The sequence below is a fragment of the Lynx rufus genome, unplaced genomic scaffold (genome assembly GCF_022079265.1).
Source record: "Lynx rufus isolate CCGP_SWC_20201006 ecotype Redwood Valley unplaced genomic scaffold, mLynRuf1.p SCAF_10, whole genome shotgun sequence".
In the NCBI taxonomy this organism is placed as follows: domain Eukaryota; kingdom Metazoa; phylum Chordata; class Mammalia; order Carnivora; family Felidae; genus Lynx; species Lynx rufus.
The window spans coordinates 78,085-105,573 of NW_025814824.1; the positions used below are offsets into that span (position 1 = coordinate 78,085).

At 40.1% G+C, this 27,489-nt stretch overlaps 1 protein-coding gene across 1 annotated transcript in view; it reads left to right on the forward strand.

The window, feature by feature from the left end:
- MFSD14B (major facilitator superfamily domain containing 14B) overlaps window positions 1-27,185 on the forward strand; it is a 73,067-nt gene extending 45,882 nt beyond the window's left edge. Inside the window, exons 4-12 of the mRNA XM_047100429.1 lie at window positions 8,684-8,811; window positions 10,373-10,487; window positions 15,772-15,990; window positions 17,553-17,666; window positions 20,262-20,333; window positions 21,687-21,799; window positions 23,088-23,185; window positions 25,160-25,302; window positions 25,990-27,185. Coding sequence (XP_046956385.1) covers window positions 8,684-8,811; window positions 10,373-10,487; window positions 15,772-15,990; window positions 17,553-17,666; window positions 20,262-20,333; window positions 21,687-21,799; window positions 23,088-23,185; window positions 25,160-25,302; window positions 25,990-26,241 — 1,254 coding nt within the window. The 3' untranslated portion in view covers window positions 26,242-27,185. The remainder of the gene's footprint in view (window positions 1-8,683; window positions 8,812-10,372; window positions 10,488-15,771; window positions 15,991-17,552; window positions 17,667-20,261; window positions 20,334-21,686; window positions 21,800-23,087; window positions 23,186-25,159; window positions 25,303-25,989) is intronic.
- The last annotated feature ends 304 nt before the right edge of the window (window positions 27,186-27,489 follow it).

A 27,489-nucleotide genomic window follows, 5' to 3' on the forward strand; every position in this document is an offset into this window, starting at 1 on the left:
CTCTTTATACTCCTTCCCTGCTCACACTGTCTCTCTCTCTCACTCTCAAAAATTAGAAAAAAAAAATTAAAAAACATTTTTTTTTAAGTTAACATGCCAAACTAAGTTCCTGGTCTTCCCCTCAAGCCTGACCTGCTCACAAGCCTTCCTCATTTCAATTACTGGTCATGCCATTCTTGCTCGTATCAAAATCCCTGGAGTCATCTTGACTCCTTCTCTTCCCAAGTCCTTTCCATCAACGGATTCTGTGGTTCTACCTTCAAAGTGGGTCTGTAATGAAAACCCTACCTGGCGTCAGTAGAGGTCCTGGTACGATATAAGCCAGCTTATGGTATCGCCAACCCGTCCCACGCCCACTCCGCTTTGTTCTCTGGCATCACCTCTGTTCTCGGCACTCCCACTGACCAGGGCTTCCTCAGCCTGTGCTCGCTTGAGTGCTCTGCAGGTTCTGTTTATTCTGCTTGATTCTTTCTCCCAGATTCTGGCCTCACTCCCTAACCTTTAACGCTTCACCCAGGTGTCATGTTTCAGTGAAGCCTTTACTGTCTGTTGTCTTGGATAATGTAACCTATTCTCATCACTTCCAGTCTCCCTTCTCTGCTTTGTTTTTCTCCAGAAACATTATAATCTCACCTCTGACATGCTGTATATTCTGCTTTATCTTGTTACTGTTTGTCCTTCTCACCCTTCCTCTTCTAGACTGGAAGCTTCTGGAAAGCCTGAATTTTTGCCTACTCCTGTCCCCAGAGATTAGAACAGTTCTTGGCAAATGATAGGTGCTCATAAATATTATTGACTTAACAGTTCTTTCCAGTCTTTTTCTATGCATTTTCAAATAGTCAAGATCCAGCTCACATGGAGACTGTATTTATCTTTGTTCTTGTATCAGCAGTCGCTAATGATATAATTTCTCCATGACATTAGAAACTATAGGAAATCTAGGCACCCCTCTTTTTACACATCCTGGTATGCACAAATTCCAGTTACTAAAGTTCAGTTAAAAAATACCAGCCCATTACCGTGGTATATTAACTTTGAGTAACTGCTTGCAGTAGGAACTGCTCCTGGCTCCTCAGTCCACAGGACGCTAGTAACAGATGAACATCATCATCAGTGTCTGTTCATGGCATTTCAAGATGTCAGTGACTGGTCCGAGTTCGTGCACAGACAACAAAGCGTGTGATTGTGTTGCCTCCTTGTCTCCAGTGATAAACCCACATGACAGTTTACAGAAACAGATCCGTGAAAAGGAATTGGCCAACAAGGATGGAAGGGCAGTGAAGAAATAATTACAGATAATGGTAGAAGCGATATTTGGGTAGAACCTCTGCAGAATTCTAGAAGAAATAAGCTGACAGGGGCACACAGCCAAAAGGACTTAGCAAAGATACACTTGTCGGCATAAATGAGAAGAATGGTATGATGAACAGGATGAAGGTGTCCCAGTGGAGGTGATGTCCGCAAAATGCTTCACATTAAAGGGACTCACAGAGATGGTATTTCATGACATTGAAAACACAAAGCATAGAATGTTGAAAGTTGATCTGAATTTAGAAGAGTTGTGTGGCAGTTTGCCAGTGCATAGAAGATACTGCATATCACATGTTACTTGGCTTAGGAAGAAGGCAGGCACTGTTCAAATGACTCTTGGTAAGTTTTTATAAGGAAATAAGACACTTTATTTCTTAAGATTTTAAGTTACAGTGTAAATACTAGTTTTTGCTATTTTCATTTTGCTAATATTATTAAGAGATTATATATATAAATATTTTAGTTTTTTAATATTTTTTTTCAGAGAGAGAGTGTGGGGGAGGGGCAGAGGCTGAGAGAGGGAGAGTGTGTGTGTGTGTGTGTGTGTGTGTCCGTGTGTGTGTCCGTGTCCCAAGCAGGCTCCATGCTCATCATAGACCCCGACACAGGGCTCGATCCCACAACTGTGAGATCATAATCTGAGCCAAAATCAAGAGTTGGACACTCAACTGACTGAGCTACCCAGGTGCCCCAAGAGACTTATTTTAACAAATAGATTCACATGACTATGGGGCTGACAAGTCTGAAATAATGTAGGGCTGACTTAACTCAGGAAGGAGTTAATGCTACAGTCCTGAGGCAGAACTCTTTCTTCTGGAAACTTTAGATTTCTTAAGGCTGTCAGCTGATTGGAGCAGCCTCCCCCCGCCATATTATTAAGGGAACCCTTTATTTTAGAGCCACTGTTTTAGGTGTTAACCAGAGCTACGCAGTATCTTCACAGAAACACCCACACTAGCACTTGATTAAATAATGGTATCCCAGCCTAGCCAAGGTGACTCCTAAAACTAACTGTCACATTTGTTTTAGCTACACTTTGTCAAAAATGCAACACTAAGCTGAGATGCCTTGGTTTCACTTGGCAGATGAAGTCTAGTTACGGCTGCTGGTTAATAGGAGCAGGTGGAGTGACTGTAATAATTTTCTTCATTAAGACCAATTGGTCTGATGGCCCAGTGTCTGCCTTGAAATTTCTTGAAACTTCTTTCTTTTGCATGTTTTGTATTTATTACAAAATTAGACATCTTTAGCAGTGTCCCTGACTAAGCGGGCCACATGTCCGAGTTTACACCTGGAGTGATCACTGTGAAGAGGGTGGCTTTAAAGCAGGCAGTCATGATCTTGTCTGGCTTTAACGTCACAGAAGCCAGCTCAGGGCATAGCCACAGGGGGCCACCTACAGATGGGCTCCTTCTCACTCTAGACTTGGCCATCAACTCTGATGAAGGAGAAGGCGTGTAGACCCTCTTCCATGATGCTCTTCCAGGGGATTAAATGTCAAGTTCCTGTATTCCAGGAGCTGCTGCTCAACTGTCATCTTGCCATTTAAATGAATTAAGTCATAGCTTAGCATAAGCACATACAGAAACTTTTGGCTGATGTTTTTAAGAATTACAAAACAAAAAACCAAGATAGGTATCTTTAAAGTTTCTTCAAGCTGCTCTTTGGTGTTAGTAAGTACAGAGAGCTTTTCCTACACACACATGTGTGCATGTGTGCAGAATAATTTTTGCTTAATTTGGACAAGAACTTGAATAAAGATGATCCTTTCTGTTATCTATAAATAAAATTATTAAACCACCTACTTGAGAGATGACTCATCAATTTTAAGTGCAGACTTTTTATGACAGACTGCTAATTTATCCATTGAAGAAAACATGTAAGAGTACTCACAAGCAGGTAAGACTAGTTCTTTGCTTTAGGTTGGAAACCTGGAAATATTAACAGATTACTTTAATAACTGGTTTGAACTGTGGGCTTTAGGGTTAGGACTCGGTCCTGGAGCCACCGCACACTGAGCTGAATGCTGCCTCTGCCGCTATGAGCCTCAGGCCAGTTGTTGGCCCTAATAGCATCTACCTCACAGGGGAAGACATGTGTGAAAAGCCAGGAGGAGTTTGGCAAATGTGGATGCTAGCTGTTACTATTGTTATTACTTTAAAACCTATACTGAACTTTCTTGGAATCAGAATTTGAAGACTCAGTAGCCCTACTACTTCTAAAATTAAGGAAAAGTCTGTTTACTTATGTTTTATTTACAACAATTTATTTCACTTTAATCTGCTTTTGTTTCTTTTATTGAATATTCCCTACTTCTCTCCCTTTACCTCAGAACAAGACAAAACACCCTAGCCCTCCTGCCCATATTGTTCTTTCCTTGAAGTCTCTGGCATCAGCTGTTCTTTGATCCTTCTCCTGCTTTGCACATTCACTCTTCCAGACTTTAATTGAATTAAAATCACTTTATATATCACATTTCTCATTTGCCCTCTTGCACTGATGGACGTGTACCCTGGGAAGGGAGGCTCTGTACTGTGCAGGGTCTCTGTGGGTCCTTGGTCAGAAAGGCGACCTTGTTTCAATATTGTTTTTATGTGAAAATATTCTTTTAAGTTTGTTTATTTTGAGAGAGGGAGGAAGGGAGGGAGAGAATCCCAAGCAGGATCCATACTGTCAGCCCAGAGCCTGACAAGGGGCTCGAACTCACGAACCATGAGATCATGACCTGAGCCGAAATCAAGAGTTGGATGTTCAGCCGACTGAGCCACCCGGGTCCCTTTATGTGAAAATACTTGTCAATTATATAAATAACACAATTCTATTGAAGTAGGATTTTTGTCTTTCATCTTTTAAGAAATGCAAGATAAAAGTCATTATTAGTGAATTACTGTATGAAAGATCAAAATGAATCTAACTTTGAGGTAACCAAGTACATGTCGCAAGTTCCTCATTGCTTATTAAAGAATACTGAAAATTTGTCATAGAATGTGAACTTTTTCATGGAAAAGTTTTTAGCAGTAGTTAAAAGACTTTGTATTGTATTCTTCATTGGTGCCAGTGCCCCCTCAAATGCATTCGTGAGGTTAATTATACTGTAAAGGAAAACAAAAAGCTGTCTTTAGTTTTAAAAATACTCACACAAACTGTTTTAGTCAAATATTTACCAACAGGAAAACGTACACTTAAAACTTCTGTGATGGCTATATTAAGTGTAAAATTTATGCATGGGTGCTTCAAATGAGTTGTATTTGTCATTCTTTGTATGCTTCAAAATGTTTATTGGATAATTGTATTTAATTGAACAATAAACTCTAATTGCTGTTTTGTCACTTTAGAGGCTAAAGTCATGTCAGAATTATTGGCCAGTTAATTATGCCACCTTAAACACCTGTGTCCACTGGGAAGCTAACTTACTGACGTGGCTGTGCTGAACCGTTGGTGAATTTCACCATCTGTGCCTGGACGCCTGCACATCATGTTATATCTAGTCCTGGTTGGGTTATGATAAGCATGGCATCAGCTGACCCTCATTATTTTTGGATCTCATATTCCAGTCCACCTACTCGCTGAGTTTGTGGCCCCCAGATCAACACAGTGCTTTTGTGGTCATTTATGCACTGGGGTGAGGGGAGAAGTGTGAGTGCCCAGCCATTTGTTCGAACTTCCATCTACTTGTTTCAGGTCTTATAACCGTACACCTGTCTTTCTTGTGGTCCACTTAGTGCCACATATTTTGCATCTTTGTGCCTTTTATTGGTGATTTGGCTGTTTAAAATGTCCCCGTGTGTAGTACTGAAGTACTGACTACTATCTTGAAGTGCAAGAGGTCTGTGATGTGCCTTCCAGAGAGAATGCTGCCAGATAAGCCTCATTCAGGCATGAGCTGTAGTGCTGTTGACTGAGAATTCACTGTTCATAAGTCAACAATGTGTATTAAATAAAGTGTCTTTAAACAGAAACACACGTAAATCACGGTCGTGTGTTGATCAGTAAATGACAATAGGTGACCAGAGGCTTGCAGGAACCTGACACTGTTTCCTCGAGGAGCAGTCGTTGCCTATTCTGTAATTCAGTGTTTGTGGCAACCTTACAGAACATAACTACTGTGAATGGTGGGAATCAGTTGTATTTCTGATGAAGATGAGGGCTTTGAGGTCTGCCTCTCAGGTCTGTCTGGTGTTAAATTTTAAACATTTTGTTCTCATTTGCAAATTGTATCCTGCATCATTAGTACTGAAGAAGTACCTGCCCAATCCATCAGGGTACAAATGTCCTCAATCTGCTGCTCTGACAATGTGCACTAATAGAATTTCAGGCCAGACTGGGTAGTGAAGAAGTCCCTGGGAGAGGAGAAAGTCTTTGATTTTTAGGAAATTCAGGTTTTCCAAAGAGGCAAGTACAAGTTGGCCCTTGAACAACCCGGGTTTGAATTGCATGGGTCCCCTTGTACGCAGGCACTTTTCTTGTTTTTGACAAATGCAGTACAGTACTGTAAATATATTTTCTCTTCCTTAAGGTTTTCTTAACCTTTTCTGTAGCTTTATTGTGAGAATATGGTATATGATACATAAAACATACAAAATATTGTTAATTGTTTATGTTCTCAGTAAAGCTTCTGGCTAACAGTCGGCTGTTAGTAGCTCACTTTTGGGGGAGTCAGAAGTTAGATATGGAGTTTTGACTGTATAAGATGGTGGGTGTTGGTGCCCCAATCCTTGTGTTCTTCAGGGGTGAACTGTATGAGATTGTATTTTAGCATCTTAATAAAGTTATTTTCAGTATCTTATTGTTACTAAGAATTTGATTTGAATAATATTTTTAATGGATAGATTAAATTACCATTTAAATTCATAATCTCGAAGACAGTACCTTTTTTCTGTTAAAACCATGTATTATTATTTTATTTTATTCAAAAAAATTTTTTTAATGTTTATTTTTGAGACAGAGACAGCATGAGTGGAGGAGGGGCAGAGAGACAGAGAGGGAGACAGAGAGGGAGAATCCAAAGCAGGCTCCCTGCTGTCAACACAGAGCGCAATGCAGGGCTTGAACTCACAAACTGTGAGATCATGACCTGAGCCGAAGTCGGAAGCTTAACCAACTGAGCCACCCAGGCGCCCTAGCTATGCATTATTTTAAATATAACTTTAATACTTGGCCTTCTCCTGTCTTTTGTTTAAAAGTGGCATACATTCCATATTTTAAAGCATTGTGTGAAGTCTGGAATCAGAACTGTCCAGAAACTTTCCCAGAGCTCTTTAAAGAGTTTTTGTTACTAGTTTTGTGATAGTAGTGGATTTTCACTGCCTTGTCCTCTTAAATTTCTTTACATGCAGGCTCTAGGGTCTGAGCCATCAGCACGGAGCCCAACGCGGGGCTGAAACACACAAGCCATAAGTTCATGACCTGACTGATGGATGCTCAACCAACTGGGCCACCTAGGCATTCCCCCCCCCTTTTTTTTAATGTTTGTTTATTTTTGAGAGAGAGCACGCCAATGGGCAGAGGGGCAGAAAGAGAGAGGGAAAGAGAGAATCCCAAGCAGGCTCCACACTGTCCGCACAGAGCCTGATGCAGGGCTTGAATTCCTGAGCCGAGATCAAGAGTCAGATGCTTAACCATCTGAGCCCCCCAAGGATCTCTTGTTGACCAGTTCTATACTACCCACGTATGCAGGTACTTGATATTTTTAGAGAATTTTGAAGATTTTCTTTTCTAAAATTCATGAAACTGGCAGTCACAAGTCCTGAATTTAAGCCCCACTTTCTGCAGTTGCTTGGCTCTTAAAGGAACACCATTTAATTCTTGATGTTTACTGTCTTGACACAAGGACAGGCTAAATGGAAATCCATTGTGACTTAGAAATTAAATTACAAGATTTGATCGTGGGCTTGGATTAATATTTTATTTCAGAGGAGCTAAAAAGCTTTTCTCCTCACCCTGCCTGCCTTCCGTTGAGTCTTCCTCTCACTGACCCCCTTATTTCAGTGCACGTGTCTCCCAGCCAGTGGGTTCTAGGTTTACCTAGGGCTGATAGATTGGAATCCTGTTCCTTTTCTTGCCAGCAGTGTGACTTTGGTTTCCTCTTAAAGTTTAATTCAAATCTTTGAAAGCCCTTATTATGAGGCCTTGTGATAAGCACCAAGGGTACAGAGATGTGAAGAAACCGTCCTGAAAGAGAAGAAAGATAAATAACAAGTGTTAAAATTGCAGTGGAAGAGCTAGAAACGTACCAGGCGGGAGGAATTTGTTTTGCACTCCACAAAAACCAGTGTGATTAATTCTGCTTGAGGAGCTAAGAGAAGTTAAGAGGAGGAGGTGCTTCTCCCCACGGTGTTGTAAAGAACGACTGGCAGTTTACCCAGCCCAACTGTGGGAAGTGTATGCAGGCACATTAAGGGCCCACAGGCACAAAGGAGGACGGTATGCTGGGAAAACTAGGAGGTGCTTCATACAGCCAAAGCATAGGATGTGTGTTAGGAGCCAGATCTTGGAGTGTCCTGTTTGTATGCTGTGCTGAGCAATTTCCAGTACACAAAAGTAGACAATAAAATGAACACCTATGAACTCACCCAGTTTCACTACTTACCAACATTTTCCTACTCTTGTCTCATCTGTTTTCTCCCCACCCAATTTTTTATAAAAGCAAAGTGCAGGTGTTCATTTCACCCCTACATACCTGCTGACTTCTAAACTGTGCACAGTGGGAACCGCTGCAGGGTTTTAAAGAAGGGATCAGAGCAAGGTTTGCAGCTCATCAACGGGAGCACATATTGTCTGGAGGACCAGGGTCAGGGACCAGGTAGCAAGTGAGAAAATGTCTTCATTGGAGCAGTTGATTTAGAGCTACACATATTTATTAAAATGAGTTAAGTTTTGGCCTCTTCCCATATGCTTGGTGTAAAAATATGTAAAATAGGTGTACATATTTCATATCCCCTCTTCTCCAGTTTCTCCTAAAAAACAAACTCTTCCCCCTTTTTTCCTTTTCTAAAGCATGCTTAGAAATTTGTTAGAATGGTTTTTGGTTTTTTAAGTTCATTTTATTTCTGAGAGTGTGAGCAAGGGAGGGGCAGAGAGAGAGGGAGACAGGATCTGAAGCAGGTGCCGTGCTGACAGCAGAGAGCCTGATGTGGTGCTTGAACCCACAAACCATGAGATCATGACCTGAGCCAAAGTCAGACACTTAACTGACTGAGCCACCCAGCCGCCCCTAGAATGTTTTTAAATGATAATTTGCATTTAATGCTTCAAATTACTCTGTTTGGGGGCAAAAAAAAATAAATAAATTGGAGCATTTAGAAAATAAGAATTACAAGTAATTAGGGGATCACATTGTACATTTGACCTGTGTTTCTGTTTTCCTCTCCAGGGCCTGCTATCTTTTCTGAGTGCCCCCCTCATAGGCGCTCTGTCTGATGTGTGGGGGAGGAAACCCTTTCTCCTGGGTACCGTCTTCTTCACCTGCTTCCCAATTCCACTGATGAGGATCAGCCCGTGGTGAGTGGCTTGACCTTCCACCATCATGACTATCTGTTTGGGGTCACATGTGAATAGTACATCTGCAGAGCATTTCTTAACTGTTTCAAAGCAGTTGGTACCTGTGTTTTTATTTAATCTCTTTGATAATACTGAAAGCCAGTTTGGGCTTTAAGACATTTAAAGATGTTGCCATGAGGTTAATTAAAGGATTGGGTCCTGGGAGGGGGTGTACCATCTCTGTACTCAACCCTTGTGACTGCAAATGTGTTTTGGTCAGCTCACTGCTCTAGGGCACTGTATGAACACAGTTTATATCAATAGACAGGAGTCACTTTTGAGTACATTGTAGTTATTAGACCAATAGCCTATTCTCACTCATAATAGGAATTTGAATTTGATCTCATTTTTCATGATAGAGAGTATTAACATGTAACCAAGTCTCTTCAGTTACCAAAGATGGGTTGGAATTTGTACCTGAGCTGTACCTTAGTTGTTTTTCTTAGTTCCAGAGGATGGTATTTGGCCAAAATGCTGAGATGTTCTTCATAAGGTGTAAAGAACATACCTTAGAATGGAAGGGGTTGTTGTTGTTTTAATGCAGTATTTATTGGCTTGGGTAAATGTCATTTGATTATCTCATAATTTTTTGTCAATATTTGTTACATTGTAAATATGTTGGGTACCCATGGTGGATCATTTTATTTTCTACCAGATGATGAATCTTATAAAATACTTTTTGATATTGAGTCTTTATGTCCAAGAACAAGTCATGCTTTTCTGATTAATGAGGGCTTTTTTTTTTAATGTCCTCTCAATACCTTAAAATATTTTTCTTTAGATCTTTAAATGATTTTGCCTCTTCCAGTTTTCATGCTGTTGCTTTTGCTACTTACATTGACTAATGAAGAATGTTAAATAAAAGTGATAATTGTGGACCTAACATTTTCATGTATATAAAGGAAATGTTACAGTGTTTCATCATTTAAGTATTAAGGTAGCTTTTGTGTTGAAAAATATTATCTATCACTATGATGAATTATATTAATGTATTTTCTAATCTTGGAATATCCTTTGCCCTAGGATAAATCCTACTTTTTGTTCTGTGAGATTTTCTTTGTTGGTATCTTAACAATATTTATTTAAAAGCATCTGTGCATATGATTGAAATTTTTAGTGTTAAATACATTAATACTTTTGTTATGATTTCTGCCTTTGTGTAGCTCTCTCAAAGTCATATGCTGTATGTGTCTTTTTCTTAGCTAAAGCTAGGAAATTTTAAGTTTTTATTTCTCTTCTGTTGGCTACCTTTAAGATTATATCTTTACTTAATCCCCTTATTCTTTCATTTTTTCACCTGCATGTACTGACATCCTTTGAGCAATTACAAAATTGGTATGTTTCTACTTCTTCCCCATCCTGATTACCAGTTTATTAGTAGTCTATTATATCTTTAAATATACATATACATATATTTGGTTTTATTTGTTTATAATCTTTACATAATATCATTTGCTCTGGTTATGAAAGTGTATGCACACTGCCACCTCTCTTCCAGGTAATTAAAATAATCTTTTTATAGGTGGTATTTTGCGATGATTTCTGTGTCTGGAGTCTTCTCGGTCACATTCTCTGTGATATTTGCTTATGTAGCTGATGTCACTCAGGAACATGAGCGAAGTACTGCTTATGGATGGGTAAGATTATAGTTTATGTATTGTAACCAGAGAAGTATTTATAATTAAATTGTGTTAAAGTATTAAAGTGTTAAGTATTAAAAAAAAATTGTAAATACTGACTTACATAAAATCTACAGCAATTAAAATAGATTTATGAAGTTTAAAAAAACATTTTTTTTAATGTTTTTATTTATTTTTGAGACAGAGAAACAGATCATGAGCGGGGGAAGGGCAGAGAGGGAGGGAGACACAGAATCCAAAGCAGGCTCCAGGCTCTAAGCTGTCAGCACAGAGCCTGATGCGGGGCTGGAACTCATGGACTGTGAGATCATGACCTGAGCTCAAGTCAGATGCTTAACCGACTGAGCCACCCAGGCGCCCCTAGGAAATTGATGAAGTTTAAAGTAGCCAGATGGAAATTGCTAATAATGTATAATAATGTATAGGGTTGGAAGTTTGTCAGGAATGTGAGTTGTTGACTGCAAAATATTTTAAAAAGTTGATTTGTTTCTTGTTGGCTTATGTCTTGAGGAACCATAAAACAGTAAACTGGTGCTGAGATAAGTCCCCATGCACCTAATTCACAGTTAGGGAGATGTTGTGCCTCAACCATGTTAATCCACTGTTACTATATTTATTGCTGCTTGCATGTCTCAGGCACTTACTTGGGATATGGTACTGTGTAATTGTGGAGTGCTTAATGAAAGTTACAGGAGATCTCTTCTTGGTAAGTGTTAGATAATTTCTGATTTTCCGAAGTGTGATGATGGCATTGCAGTTTCGTAGGGAAGAAAGACTTGTAGAAGATGGAGGCTAAAGCCCTTTAGCTCAGTGTCTTGGCTACTCATGTGGCTCAGAGGAAAAGATGTCATGTGAGCATGTGTGGGCATGTGTCCAATGTGTGAACTTGCTGAGGTATGTGCGTGTTGTTGCAGGGGGATAATTACCCCTTCTTCTAGGTTCTTTGGCCTAATGATTAAACTGACACAGATTAATAGGAGGGAAACACTTAATTTTGTACAGAGCTCCAAAGACACGAGAGACTTGGACGCAGTTGAGACTTATATGCCATCCTGAGCTAAGGAAAAGAGGGTAGGGGTCTTGGGCTTTGGAGGGGAGGAAGACAGTTCACAGGAAGATGGGAAGAACAAATGTTTGGTAAGTAAATGTGTGCCATGCCATGCAGATAAGTCTTTCTGATATAAAAAGTTATTTCTGGCATAGCTCTCTTCCTGATATAGGCCCGTGTCTGAATTCTTTCAGGCATTAAAAGAAAGGCAAAAAAGCTTTCCCTGAGCCTGCTGGGTCTTAATTGCCTACAGTTCAAAACAGTCCACATGCAAAGTGGTGTAGTTGGGGTGGTGCATTTTCCACTTGTTCTCTCAAGTTCCCTGTGTTTGAAATGTTTACATTGAGAAAAGGTGGATAAAAGAGGAGTGATCTAGCTGTTGAACACGTTGGAGGAGGACTGAATGCCGGAAACCCACATTATCTCTCCCCTTTCCCCAGTCTTGCTCTTCCTTTCAAATCTCACTTCTTGGAGGCGCCTGCATGGGTCAGTCAGTTGAGTGACCAACTTTGGCTCAGGTCATGATCTCTCAGTTTGTGAGTTTAAGCCCTAACAGCTCTGTGCCCACTTCAGATACTCTGTCCCCGCCCCCCTCCCCGCCCCTACCCTACTTGCACTCTCTTACGTTTTACTTTTTGCATATTTTAAGAAACTAAACCTCACTAATACCTATTTCAGTGTACCATTTAGGGAGGAAAAATTATAGGTGAAGAACAGTAGAGGAATTGGTGGGAGGATAGAATCCTGGGGACTGAGGGCCCTAACTGAATTGGGCTGTGTTAGGACAGGTGGACCTACCTCTCTGTGTCTGAGAGCATCCACCCTGTTTTGCCATCTGAGTCCACTGGGAGGCTTGCAGCTCTTCAGATACATAGACTCATAAGTCTTAAGCTTGTTTCCTAAACTCTGTTTTGAAAGCTTAAAGATTGTCATTAAGATTTCTGCCTTTGTTAGGGGTGCCTGGGTAGCTCAGCTGGTTGAATGTATGGCTCCTGATTTCATCTCAGGTCTTGATCTCACAGTTCATGGGATCAAGCCCCATGTTGGGCTCTGTGCTGAGAGTGTAGGCCTGCTTGGGATTCTCTCTTTCCCTCTCTCTCTGCTCCTCCTCTGCATTCTCTCTCTTTCTCTCCCCTCTCCCCGCCCCCCCCCCCCAAAATAAGTAAACAAAAAAAAGATTTCTGCCTTTGCTCATTTCAGGTTTTCTCTATGGCAGTTTACAAATATTTAAATTGTAGAAATACCAGAAAATAGAGCACCTCTTTCTCAGAGCAGTGTAGGGGGCAGCACATGGATGAGAAAGATGAATTTAAAAGTTCAACATAGAGGCATGTGGGTGGCTCAGTGCCCTTGATTTCCAGGGCTTGATTTCGGCATCCAGCTCTTGATTTTGGCTCAGGTCATGATCTGGGCTCAGGTCATGATCTCACAGTTGTGAGATTAAGCCCTGTGTTGGGCTCTGTGCTGGGCCTGGAGACTCTCTCTCTGCCCCCTGCCTGCTCGTGAGTACTCTCTCTCTCTCCAAAAAAAAGTTTACCATGATTTAGAATGCACCATTTTATTAATGAGCATTAATTTCATTATATCTGAAGTAGCTACTGAGTCCTTTCCAAAGTATTTTGAGGGGAGCTTAGTAGAATGCCATCATTTAAATCGTTGTTCTAGAATAATAATAATTTAAGTCCATTGTTCGCAATGACCAAATCTTGAGTTATTGAACAATGCTTATTTTAGAAAATGTCCAGTTGGGACAACTGGGTGGCTCAGTTGATTTAAGCATCCAACTCTTGATTTTGGCTCAGGTCATGATCTATCTCATGGTTCATGAGTTCATACCCCTTTTCGGGTGTGCACTGACAGCACAGGACCTGCTTGGGATTCTGCCTCCCTCTCTCTCTGCCCCTACTCTGCTCACTCACTCTCTCTCTCTCAAAATAAACTTGAAAAGAAAATGTCCATGTGGCTAGAAGACGGTTATGATGGTAGATAAATGTCATTTTGACAAATAAATAAATTCTTGTTTTCTTCTTTAAACTCAAGTTATCGTTAGATTCTTTAGACTTGGAATGCTGTGGAATTATAAAAAGCAGTTTCAGCTGAAATTTAGCAGATGTAAATCTGACTCTCTATTTTAGTGGGAAAGATTAATTTTAGAGATTGGAAAATGACTTCTAGTTCTTGCTCATTATATGAACTTAAGACAGCTATTTAACCTTTCTATTGCTGTTTATTTGTACATTGAGTAGAGTGTCTTCTTGGTTTAGGTACAAAAATGCGGTAGAGGATTAAGATAATGAAAAACTTAGGAATAAATGACTTTACTGACCCATTTTGTGCAGATAAGAGGTTGTTAGCCCCTGAGAACCCCACAGCAGTGCTGCCATAGCCATTTGCATGTCATTGTAGTTTATAATGTAGTTACGTGTTTACCTTGATCTTCTCAAATAATATGGAAAAACCTGAAGGGCAGGAGCTCTGTCTTCTTAGTCACCTGGTACATAGCAGGTAATTAAATAAACACTGAACCAAGATTCCTGTTCCCCAAATTGGAATTCTCTGCACCTCCTTTTTTCCCCCAGAAAGTTTTTATTGGACTTGCTTTTATAGTGTCTTTAGTGTAATATTAATTTCAGATATATTGTATTTTTACATTTATTTGGAAGGGTGTTGGGTGAAAGAAAAATGTCTTTGGCTAACCAGGAGTCATAATTTTAATAATAGATAATGATTTCAGTGGTTTCTATTAAAATCTAGTAGAAATTTAAATAACCAATTTATATTTTTGGCACTCAATCTGGTTATAATTTGGAGACTGCCCATTTAAGCTTCTGCACATGCAGATTACATTCCAAAGTAAAGGAAGCTGTGTGCAGAGATTCCACATGGATTCAGGTTGCAAGTGTGACAGTTGGCTTTGTGGTCTCTGGTATTGGATGCAGGTTGGGAGTAACACAAATCAACAGCCCAGGGATCTCTAGTTAAAAAGCTTTGATGTTCTTACAGCTTTTTCTCTAAGAATATCAGGGTTTTTTTCCTTCTCCGTGGTAATGAAATGGTCCCCAAATAATAAAATGGTCAGTGTTTTTATTTATTTATTTTATTTTATTTTTTTAATGTTTATTTTTGAGAGAGAGAGACCAAGACAGAGAGACAGAACACGAGTGGGGGAGGAGCAGAGAGAGGGAGACACAGAATCCGAAACAGGCTCCGGGCTCCGAGCTGTCAGCACAGAGCCCGACGCGGGGCTTGAACTCACAAACCTTGAGATCATGACTTGAGCCGAAGCCAGACGGTCAACCGACTGAGCCATCCAGGCACTCCAAACAGTCAGTGTTTTTAGAATATGAAGTCAACACAGTCCCAGAGTAATTTGTAAGTTTTGTGATCAGCCCTGCAGAAATTTTTGTCGTGCTTTTCTCTCCAAATCCCTGTTGCCCAATTAAAGAAGACTAAAGTGCATGTTGGTGGGTTTTTTTAATTTTACTTTTTATTTACTTTGAGAGAGAGCAAGCGTGCGCGAGCAAGGAAGGGGCAGAGAGAGAGGGAGAGAATCCCAAGCAGGCTCTACGCTGTCAGCACGGAGTCCAACCTCACAAGCAGTGAAATCATGACCTGAGCCAAAATCAAGAGTCTGAGCCACCCAGGCGCACCCTAAAGTGTGTGTGTTTTATTTATGGGGAAGGTTTTCTCAATTTTTGTTTCTAATACCATTATTTTTTATTCTTGTAGCTTTCTAGGATATCTTGTTAGTTCATAGTTTATGAACAAGTACTTAAAATGAAATGACTCTTGGGGCGCCTGGGTGGCTCAGTCGGTTAAGCGGCCGACTTCAGCTCAGGTCACGATCTCGCGGTCCATGAGTTCGAGCCCCGCGTCGGGCTCTGGGCTGATGGCTCAGAGCCTGGAGCCTGCTTCCGATTCTGTGTCTCCCTCTCTCTCTGCCCCTCCCCCATTCATGCTGTGTCTCTCTCTGTCTCAAAAATAAATAAACGTTAAAAAAAATTAAAAAAAAAAAATGAAATGACTCTTCCATTGTCAGAATGTATGTACAACACATCCCTTTTGTTTTGTTTAAAGCCGGGGAAGGACAGTCATGGTCCGTCCCTTTGGGACTCCGCATGAGAACCAGAATTAGGTGTGCACCTGCAGCAGATGGGACTAAGTGAGAGTGTGCCTTCTGTGTGTGTTTGTGGTAGTGGCCAGGACCGTGGATGAGAGTGTGCTTTTCCACAGGTGTCAGCCACCTTTGCAGCAAGTCTGGTGAGCAGCCCGGCCATTGGAGCATACCTTTCAGCCAGTTACGGAGACAGCCTTGTTGTGCTGGTGGCCACAGTGGTGGCTGTTCTGGACATCTGCTTCATCTTACTGGCTGTTCCAGAATCTTTGCCAGAGAAAATGAGGCCGCTTTCCTGGGGAGCTAAGATTTCTTGGAAACAAGCAGACCCTTTTGCGGTAATAAAAACATGAAAATATTGAATATTTCTGCAGCTTCGTGCATCCCATCAGTTGTTGATCCCTTTCTTTCTCCAGGAAAAATAGAAAAAAAAAATTGCATATAAGGGACTGTAGTTGTTTACAGGATTATAGATTATAATCCTATAATATAATCAAGGATTATATAGAGTTTATGTTTAAGTCACGCATGTGGTATCATGAGGGAAGAGAGAAGAAAAAATGTTCAGTTAATGCCTGATGAGGGTTTGGGAAGGAAGTTTTTTTTTTTTTTTTATTGCATGGTTGTTTTCACTTTTTTTTTTTTTTTTTTTAAACAAAATGAAGGTGGCCATTTGAAGTGGTTGTGTTCATTCACTTAAATTCAGAAAAGGTGAATGGATTTGGCCTGACTGTAGTAGCTATTTTCTCAGTTGTTAATGTACAAGGCTCTGGACTTGTATTTTGTGGACTGAATGGGTTCTTTACTTTTAAAAAGCTTTTACCATTTTTAATTTTTTTGGAAGGATCCCATTAACAACTAGAAAAAGTACTGAGACGAAGAATTTTACCTCTCCCCTTCTCCCTCCCTTGTCTGACATAACATTGTTCTTGAAGAAAAATATATGTGGAAAAAAATAACCAGAGATTTGATTGCTGATTTTAATCACCCAAGTGTACTTGTGAGGAAATAATGTGTATAAGAAAAATAACTCATGAGAAATTCTTTTCTAAAAAGCCCCCATGACCTAGAGCCCCTGGTCATTTTGTGTGTGCCCTAATGTCAGACATGGAGAAAGAGGTGCTTAGAGAAGGAAACCAGGTATGGACCTGGGAGCCAGTCAGGCCTCCTACTTTCTTGTCATGTAGTGATCAGGTTACACACGGAAATTCATCTGTGAAGCACGACTACTACCGTGTATTCTTTCCAGGCTAGTGTGGGAGTTTTGGTGAGTATATAAGTTAACTCATCTAGTGTCTGGTGTGCAGCAAGGTCTCCGTAGACAGAAGCACTTTATCGTCCTCAGCTCACCTTTTGGTCTTCTCAACAATTCTGTGTAAAAAAGGAAGATTCAAAAAGTAAGAAGATTGAAAAAGCTGTTACTGGTCAGAGAATCTTGTCACTGACCCCATGACTAGAACATACTTATTTGGCTTCCAGTTTTACAGGCCAATTGAATATTAACATTTTAAAGGATATAGTAAATTTACATATAATAAAAACCCTGAAGTGTTTATAAAGGGGTTATATTATGAATGAAAGAGAGAGACGAGATTTTCTTAAAAGGTTCTGGAGCAGTATTTTTTCAGGATCTGTTCACAGGGTGTGTGAACTGGTATGGTTAACAAAGATGAGCAAGTGTTTGTTTCTTGTTTTGTTTTTTAAGCTGTAAAACTGTAAACATAAAATTATGAAATTAGGACTTACAGCCATAGAGTTAATATTTACTTGTTTTTCTAATCTATTCAACTTTTATAATTCACCCTAATAGATCAAAACAATGAAACCAGTATCCCAGAATATCAGTGATTCAGTCAGTGTCTCCTACTTTTTATGTGTTTCTCTTTCTGCTTATTCCTAGTCACTGAAGAAAGTTGGAAAAGATTCTACTGTCTTACTAATTTGCATCACCGTGTTTCTTTCATATCTTCCTGAAGCTGGACAGTATTCAAGTTTTTTTCTCTATCTCAGACAGGTGGGTAATGGGTGCCTAGTAGCTTTAGAACATGAAGAAATCAAAGATTAGGATTTGTCCAAAGGTATTTTGAGGAAAACCGTATAGCGGAAAAAATGTGTGGACCTGCTTCTAGCTATAGTTTAAGTGTAGGTGCTGACGTATAATTAGCAATCAGGGGAACCTTTAATACAATGATATTTTCAAATACTATAAAATGTTGACTGTGAGAAAAATTTCCTTGAGAGTTAGCATAAATAGAATGTATCATTTAAATTTCACAGAGAGAGGTCAAGTTGATTTGATGTGAACTGACCTGGGACATCTTCAGAAGGCCATAGCTCAACACTGCTGTGGACTTCAAGGGGCTTGCAAACAGTCATCTAAATAATCTCTCCCTTAACCTTTTTTCTCTTTAAAAATGTATACTTTACCTTGTTCCCCCCAAAAAGGCGGTTAGCTTAAGGCAATTTAAAACCAAGTTCCCTTTCCAACTGTTGTTGTTTCTCTGGGATTGCGGAGATGCATGTTGCCTTCCATTGCAATCCTGCCCCAGTCTTTTACCGATTTCACTGGAAGTCCTTCTATGGCTTATTCCATATGGCAGAGCCGGTCTCCTCCTAAGATAAATTCCTCTCTGTCGAGAGATATTTTTAATTAGAACTTGTTAAACTTGCCATTCTTTTAGTTTTCCTGAGAGTATGAGACTAATATTTTATATGGTGGTATATAAGTAAAACTGTTTCTGTAAACAGTTCTATTTCAGTTTTATTCATTTTTTGTGAGCAGATGCTGGAGATTTAGAGGGAAGACCAATGAGGTAACATATTTAATGTAGAAAATCGTATGTGCTTTTGTAATTAAATTAAAGGTACATTCAGTGTAGGAAAAATGGGAAAACTTAAGGAAGTGAAAAATCATCTTCCTTCAGAATAAGGAACTGTGGATATTTTCTTTTCTACCCTTTTTTCCCACACATATGCTTATGTCACTACCACCAACACTTAACGGTAAATCAGAATCATTTTATGTTATTTTGTATTTGTGCTCACTTTTAAGAGCAGTTCACACACACACACACACACACACACACACACACACACGTTCAAACTGCATTTGGTGTTTGTACATCTGATAAGGAATTTATATCCAGTATAAGTTTTTAACTCAAAAATGAAAAGACCACCCAACTGAAAAAAATTCAAAAAAGACTGAATTGATACTTGCCCAAGGAAGATACACAAATGACCAATAAGCACATGAGAGGATACTGAACATTAGCCATCAAAGAAATGCAAATCAAAATGAGATACCACTTCATACCTGCTAAGATGGCTGTAACCAAAAGACAAGGGTGTGAAGAAATGGAAACTGACATGACTGGTGGGAATGTGAAATGGGATAGGCAGTTTCTCAAGGTGTTCAGCATAGGGTTCCCAGCAAATCTATTCCTACAACACACATCTACATAGAAACTTTTACAGAAATTTTTGATAATAGCCAAAAAGTAGAAACAACCCAGATGTTCATCAGCTCATGAAATGGATCAACAAATGTGGCAAATCCGTACAACGGGGTGTTAACATTTGGCAAGAAAAAGCAGTGAAGCGCTAAGTCTTCAGTGGGGATGAACTGTGGAACATCATGCCAAGTGAAAGAAACTGCAACCATAGATTGTTTGATTGCATTTATGTGAGATGCTCAGAATAAATAGACCCGGAGACAGAAGTATTATCACTGGCTGGATGGAGGGATGGGCCAGGGCAGTGGGACTCCTAATGTGGTACCATGTTTCTTTGAGGAGTGAGGACATCATCTGCAGTTGTGTTGGTGGTTGCCCAACTCTGTGAATGTGCTAAACTCATTACATATCTAATGGGTGAATTATAGGATATTTCAACTTTATCTCAATAAAGCTGTTTGAAGTATAGATATGTTTATGTTTACAAATATAGGCTGAGAAATTGTCCCTAAATCTGTTTTCAGGTTCCAATTTTTTTTTAATTGCATTTGATTGGCAAGTGATAGGCTGTTGTTTGTCAGCAGCCCTGATTTGGGAACCTGAGATTCTAGCTCTTTTATCAGCTAGTTGTGTGACTGGAAGCAAGACAATCATTTATTAAATGAATGGAATGTATAATAGTTTTTAAGTCCTTTTCCCGATTTTTATAGGGTTTCAATAGAGGGCAAAAATATTTAACTTTTTAAAAACTTGATATTTAAAACTTAAAGTGGCCTTTCAGAGCTTCAGTTGAGGTTAAGAGGCTTAGAAATCCTTGCCAGCTCACTTTGGCTGCTCCTGGAATCACCATGGAAGCTTTTTAAACATGCCTGTGGCTGGGCCCAGAGAGTCTGATTTAATTGGTCTCCAGTGGGTTACAGCATTTCATTGCTCCCCCCTTCCCTGTTGCCCTGATGATTTCAGTGTACAGCCAAAGTCGAGAGCCGCCAACTTCGGTAATGAGCAAATTCTCTGCTGGCAGCACCAAAGTCAAACCATTTTCCTCATATTCTCTCTAGTGTTTGGTGATATTATGTTTGTCTCTTAGTGGGTTGGAGATGGGGATTATTTTTATAGTATCTCTATTACAAAAGTGTTTTCTTTCATTTCCACAGGTCATAGGTTTTGGATCTGTTAAGATTGCGGCATTCATAGCTATGGTAGGAATTCTGTCTATTGTGGCTCAGGTAAGTGACATTTTACCCGTTTTTGTTTTGTTTTTTTTTTCTTTTTTTACATTTTAATTCTGAAATAACTAGATTTACAGGAAACTGCAAAGAAATGTTCGTTGAGATCCCCTGCACAATAAGTCTGTACCCCCTCCTCCCCATCCATGGTAACATCTTGTATATCTATGGTACAGTATCAGACCCAGTAAACAGACATGGATAGTCTACAGAACCATTCTACTTTTAATAGAATGTTGAGGTTGTGAGTTAGGAAGTTAAGACAACTTTTCAGTACTTGTTAGGATACTTGTTACTCTACTGGGTCAATTCAGCAGATAAAAATTTGCTTTATAACCACTAACAACAGTCTAACTCCAGGTACTGCAAAATAATCAGGAGAATGTTTCAGTATTTTAATGTTGAAAATTTAGCAGAAGTGGAAAACAGAAATGAAAATCAGTAACTGTTGCAAACCCTGCTATAATCCCCAGGACTGAAGAGATGTGGTAAATCAGTGCATTAGAATATATATAATGAGTAAAGAGCATTAAACATTCCCTATGTATTATAAATGTAGGACCACAAAAGGCAAGTCATGTGACCTTTAACTCACTGACATGCCTGGGTGAATTCAGATACCACATGGAACTGCCTAGAAGCCAATTCCCTAAGATGGCTTCATGCTGCTTTATATAGTAGAGTGCCAAGCAGAGCCCTCTTCTGGGAGAATTCTCTCAGGGGGAAACCAGAAGACTATGGAACTGTTTTGCCTGCACATTAGAATTGACAGGGCTCAAAGGCAGGCATCAAGGCAAAAGCCTTTTATTTCTCCTTACTGAACTGTATCAGTGAATGTAAATTATGTTGAGCTTTCAAGTTGCTTGTGGTTTTGGTTTGTTTTTATAGTAACTGGTTAGCTGATTACCCAGACTCCTCTTTTATTCTCTTTACAGACTATCTGAGCTACTTTTGTGGGGTTTTGTTTTGTTTTGTTTTTTAGCAGCAGAGTATAGATTTGTTAAAATCCAATTTATATCAATCCAACTTTGTGACACTGTTAACCTCCAGCAAAATCCCACATATTCTGTAAATGTTCAGCAGGGGGTTGCTGTTCACTGGTGGTTAAGAGTCTGAGCCATGTCCTTCTCAATCATGATAATTAAACAGCTTTGATGACCTTTTGGGTAATGCTAGCAAAGCATTAGATGAACAGGCTTTGTGGGAGGAGGCTGAAGGCCCTGAGCCACAGGTCTCAGACCAGGCTATGTGCCAGTAGAGGTCCCTGGCCATCATTAATGGGCTTCCCTCACAGAGCCTGCATCAAATCTATGTGGTCACATGGTTTCTCAAGATTATCTCCTTTGTTTATAGACAGTCTTTCTTACCATCTTGATGAGATCGTTGGGGAATAAGAATACCGTCCTCCTTGGCTTGGGCTTCCAGATGTTCCAGTTAGCCTGGTATGGTTTTGGATCTCAGGCCTGGTAAGCCTCTCCTTTGGATTCTCATAAACTAACAGACAAAAGCACCCTTGACAGGAACTTGAGTTGGTGAGTGTGAGGTGAAGGAAGCAAGGGTTACTTGGGAGTTTGGTATATTCAACATTTCAAAATCTGTCTTTAGATCTAATTTAGGGAATGATGGATCTGGATAATCTAAGATTGTTTGTTCAGATTACCTTTACCTCAGCGGTGAAGTTTTTATTTAATCCAATGTGTGTGTCTCCTCTTCCAACCCGTCCAATTAGGTCTACTTTTTATACACACTTGTCAATTTTTAGTGACATCATGCAGTCCAGAGCAACACAAGAAGACAAGAAAAAATGCTTGTGACAGGGTTCACTGCCATAATTAGCTGAGTGACTTTGGGTAGTGATTTAACCTTTGTAAGAAAGTATCTGAATTAGATGAACACTAAGATCCCCTCCAAAATCATGTGTGCCCTAAGGCAGTTATTACTGCTAGCATATTAGAGTCCCACAAACAGGAAGGTCAAAATAAGCCCTGAAGAACAAAAAGAAATATGTGCCTGGTCACCAAATACCCAAGTTTCTAGCTCCATTTTAAATACTAGAATTGATCCTCATTTTTCGCATGTAAATGGATGACATAACTTAGAGGAACTAGAAATGTGGTCATTGGTTCAGTGGTTGATTCTTCTTGTTCTTTAAGATTTCATTCTTGTGAACTTTGGTTCAGTAGCTGATTCAGTCCGACTCGTGCTATGTTTAAAGGATTTTGTTGAACTGCAGGGGTTTTTTTTCTTTTCAATAAGGATGTGCATGTTCAGCCCCAAGGAAGTCTGGCCAGGCAGATTTTCGGCCATTAGGGCTGCGTGTTGCTCACACTCCTACTAAATACTGACATGCACTTACGTTCCTTTCATGGTGATCCTGAACATCAGGTCTCTGTTGTTTCCACTGGTGGCACGTGACACTTCCTTGTGGGGTGGCAAACTGAGCAATTTAAGGGCAGTGTAAAGGTGAGAAGTACAGAGAGAAAAGTGGAAAATCAGTGAAGAAGATGTGTTTATAGAAACAAGAAATCCTTGAAACTTCACTAAGCTTATTACATCTAAAGTTGGTACTGGGAAAACAAGCAGGAAGTACAGATTTCCAAAGAGGTAAAATAAAATAAACATTTTTAAAGAGGGAAAAATAAATACAACAGGAGAAAACAGAAAGCACTTTGTGATCTTGCCAGATTGTACTCTGAACAGCAAGCTGCTTGGGGCTGGCCTGCCGCCTGACTGCAGCCTGTCTTGTCATTGCAGGATGATGTGGGCAGCAGGGACTGTGGCCGCCATGTCCAGCATCACATTTCCTGCAGTCAGTGCCCTTGTCTCTCGGAACGCAGAGTCAGATCAGCAAGGTGAGGTCACTGTCCCCTCGCTGTTTTCCTCTTTCAGCTAAGATAAACCTGGAGTAGGGGAGGCTCATGGAGCACGTGACAGCCATGTGGTCCTTTCTCAGCAACCATGCCTTTCTGTTTTACTTTCTGCGTTGATCTTACAGTCTTTAAATCTGGACTAAGCAGTTAGAAATAGAACTGTTCATTTTCTCTTTTCAGTTTTGACTCCTTTTTTGTGTTACCGTAAGAATTACCTAGACTATATAATCCTTTTAACAGATGTATGTCAAATAATGAATGATGAACTGGTTAGCAAAGCAGTGAGCTCTTTATTTAATCACTGTAATCACTTAAATTTCTTTAGTTTGGAATCAAAGGCCATTAGCTTAATTTAGGAAGTGATTTCTTTGAGAGGATATAAGATAAATATGTGTAGTTAAATGCACAGTGAGCAACAAAATGAAGACAACCATGTGGAGAATAGCACTCTGCATCTAGACTCTTTTTTATTTATTGAGAGAGAGTGCACACAAGCGTGAGCAGGGGAGGGGCAGAGAGAGAATCCCAAGCAGACTCCACACTGTCAGCACAGAGCCCAACGCAAGGCTCAAACCCACAAACCGTGAGATTGTGACCTGAGCCGAAGTCAAGAGTTGGATGCTTAACCGACTGAGCCATCTAGGCACCCCTACATCTAGACTCTTACTTCATCCTTCTGGTGCTTCTGGCTTCTCTCTCAGGCAGTTCCTTTTCTTCTCTCTTAATGGCTTACTATATAGTCAGAAAATAGTGAATTTTAGAAAGAAAAATTTTTTAATGTGTTAGAGCCTTTTAAAAAGTTTTAATAAAAAACTAGGCTGGAAAATATTGTTTATTCATTGCACCTAGTTTTCCACATCAGAAATTAACCATCTTATTCACCAGTTTTAAGGTGTCACTTGAGGGGCACCTGGGTGGCTCAGTTGGTTAAGCATCTGACTTTGGCTCAGGTCATAATCTCACAGTTTGCAAGTTTGAGCCCTGTGTCAGGCTCTGTGCTAACAGCTCGGAGCCTGGAGCCCACTTCGGATTCCGTGTGTCTCTCTCTGCCCCTTCCTCGCTCACACTCTGTGTCTTGTTTCTTTCTCAAAAATTAAACATTAAAAACAAAAATTTAAAGTGTCACTTGAACACCACAAATGCCGTGTGTCACAGTGACTATGGGAGTTCACTGGTCCATGTGTCCTTGGGAGGAATTGTTTCTGAAGATGTGAGCCACCTGTGGGGATGGGCACTGCCCTGAAGTCTGACAGGCACCGTCTGGTCTTTCATGACGTGAATTTTCTTGGGCTCCTGTTATGCTCATACATTTTAGTACAGATGTCTCTCTAAATGTCAGCATACAACATTATTAGAACACATTGTATTAAGTTGAACCTAATGTTTTGAACATTTTTAATTATGGAAACATCCATTTCATATGCTTCAGGCTAATATTTTATCTGTCATGTTAGAAGCCAGAGATGCCTAGAAGTTGGTCCTTCTGGGATTTTTCAGTACAGGTCACCATGAGGAACATGGGAGTACACGGCATTGGGGCTGCTGTGGACTTATACCAGGGCTCTGGGAGACAAAGGGGAGATTCTTAAAGCACCATTAGATGAGTAGAGAAGGAAAATTTAATTCCATAGAAAAGTGGAAATTGCCTGTAAATGAGGAATATTAAAGTTTTTCATTTTATTATTCCCCATTTATAGGAAGGATCTAGCTGTTATTGGAGGGTGGGGGGGGGGCTCAGCCCCAAAAGAGATTTCACAAACATCTCTGTCATTTCTCCTTATAGATCTTAGGGCAGAGAGTAAGACCATATTAAAAGGACACAGTAAAACCAAGAAAACATTCCTGCACCAAATGAAACTACAGTAGGCTAAAAGTCCCTTATCTACTTTATGTAAGTCCCTAATTTTGAGATGCTTTTCTGAGAAGACCGGCTCCCTTCTCTTTGTTCTGATACAGGAGTTGCCCAGGGGATCATAACTGGAATAAGAGGACTGTGTAATGGCCTGGGGCCAGCACTGTATGGCTTCATATTCTACATGTTCCATGTGGAACTGACTGAGTTGGAACCGGAACTGAATTCTGATAATACTGCCTTGCAGGTAAACTGGTGATAAGTCTAGTTGTATAACAACCACTGTGTCCGATTCCAGCAAATTCTGAACTTAAATTTGGAGAACGTTCTTGTTTATAGAATGTTACTATTGTATTTGGTAGTAGTAAGTGCTGTGTTCCGTGCATTCCTGGGATTGGGGAAGGATCGTTTCAGTGATTTAATATATTCTTGCAAAGCTCTGTCTTAATCTTGTTCAGAGTCCGTTTTTACCTACTCAAGCACTCTGGTCAGAATGCCTTCCTTCCGTGAAGCCCAACCAGGCCAAATAAAAAGTGAGATGGCCTAAATCCCTGCTAGAAACTGAGTAGAGTGCTTTTCCTATTTATTTGAGATTTCTTCAGTCCTTCCTTCAAATCAGTGTTCAGTATTAATTTCTGTATGGAACTGCTCTTCATGTTCATGAACAGAGTGCTGACCTAAGGTTATAGGGTAGGACTGGAGATCCACAAGTGCCATCTAAGCAGTTGAGAAGCGGTGCAAAGAGCAGTGACTGGTTGCCCTCTGTCATATTCCGGACACCAAGCTCTGTTAGATTTTGCCTTGATACTTAATGCAACATTTGCTTATGAAAAAAGGATTTGCTTTTTGATGGTTTGGGGGAGGCACCTAGGACTAATTTTGGATTGAAGACTAACCTAATTCTTTGTCTCCATTTGTTTCCCTTGCCCATCAGGGAGCTGTCATCCCAGGCCCGCCGTTTTTATTTGGGGCATGTATAGTTCTTATGTCTTTCCTGGTTGCCTTATTCATCCCTGAGTATAGTAAAGGCAGTGGAATTCAAAAACACAGCAACAGCATCAGCGGCAGCCTGACCAACATGCCAGAGCGGGGCAGTGACGAGGACATTGAGCCACTGCTGCAAGACAGCAGCATCTGGGAGCTCTCTTCTTTCGAGGAGTCTGGGAATCAGTGCACCGAGCTGTAAACTGGGCAGAAAGGAGGCCTCTGCAGATGCCGTCTCTAAGAGCCATGGGGAGCCACACCACACAGGAGATTTCATGGTGCTGGAGGGAAGATAATAGCGGCATCCTTCAGGGCCAGGTTTGAGAAGTGACTCCCTCCACCCTTCTGCCTCCTTCCTCCTCCTGGTTCTTTTCTTCTTTTTGTCTGTACATGAGAACAAGATTTGAAGTACTTTACTGCAAAGAGTATTGCAGCTCGCAAAGTCATCTGGAGTCCACACTTCAAAACTTAAATAGAAAGATTTCGTATCTGTGGTAGGAAGGCTGGCTTTCCTTGAGTAATTCTGGAGTGATAGTCTTTCCATCTCCCTTTCCGTGGAAGGTACAGGGTGGTGTGGACAAGAGTTGAGGTGAAAAGTCCCTTCTTATTTTCTTCCTTCCTGTTTCTCTGATCCTCGCCCGCTTAGCCCACAGGTGTTCGTGAGTGGCCACTCCAAGAGTCACTCAGTTTCAGGGATCTCTTGCCTTTGTTCAAAGGTGAAACAAAAACCCAAGTCTTATTCTCCTTTTCCTTCTACTTCCTATTCTTGGCTAGAATGAAATTGAGCATATAAACCTCTGGACATTATTAATACTGATCAGTGATAACCTTTACTAGATAAAGGAAAATTTTCTTAAAAATTTAAATGATGAAGAACTGGCAACTCACATTGCTAGTGTTTGGGTCAGATCCAAGGTGATTTTACAGAAGAAAAATACACATCAAGTAGTCTGGTGGCAACACAGAAATTGAAGGAAGCTTCTAAGAAAGTTTTTGACAATATAAATATTACTAAGTGAGGATGAGAATTAGTGACTGGATACCGGTAGAGTTTATATCCAAGTTCAGACCATAGAACGTATTATTACCATCTGCTCCTTGCTGCATCTTCTGTGTTTGTCTTCTGAGTTTTTCTCATTCATCACACTCCTGCCTTAACTGCTCTGTAGTGTGCATTTGTTTCCAGTCAGTATTTCCATCTGTTTATCTGACTTTTGAATCTCATGGGAATATGCACATTAAATTCTTTTCTAAAACATGGTGGTTTAGGAAGCTCAGTTTCAGAAATAAGTGTCTTGCTAATTTTTCGAGATGTTTTATGGACAGAAAAATTTACAGATTTATATGTATTTTGCTGCACCAGTAAATGGACCATTAACTAGGGCCCACCCACCTTTAACAGAGCACTCCTCTGAAAGTTTTATAGGTATGAAATATATGTAGATATTTG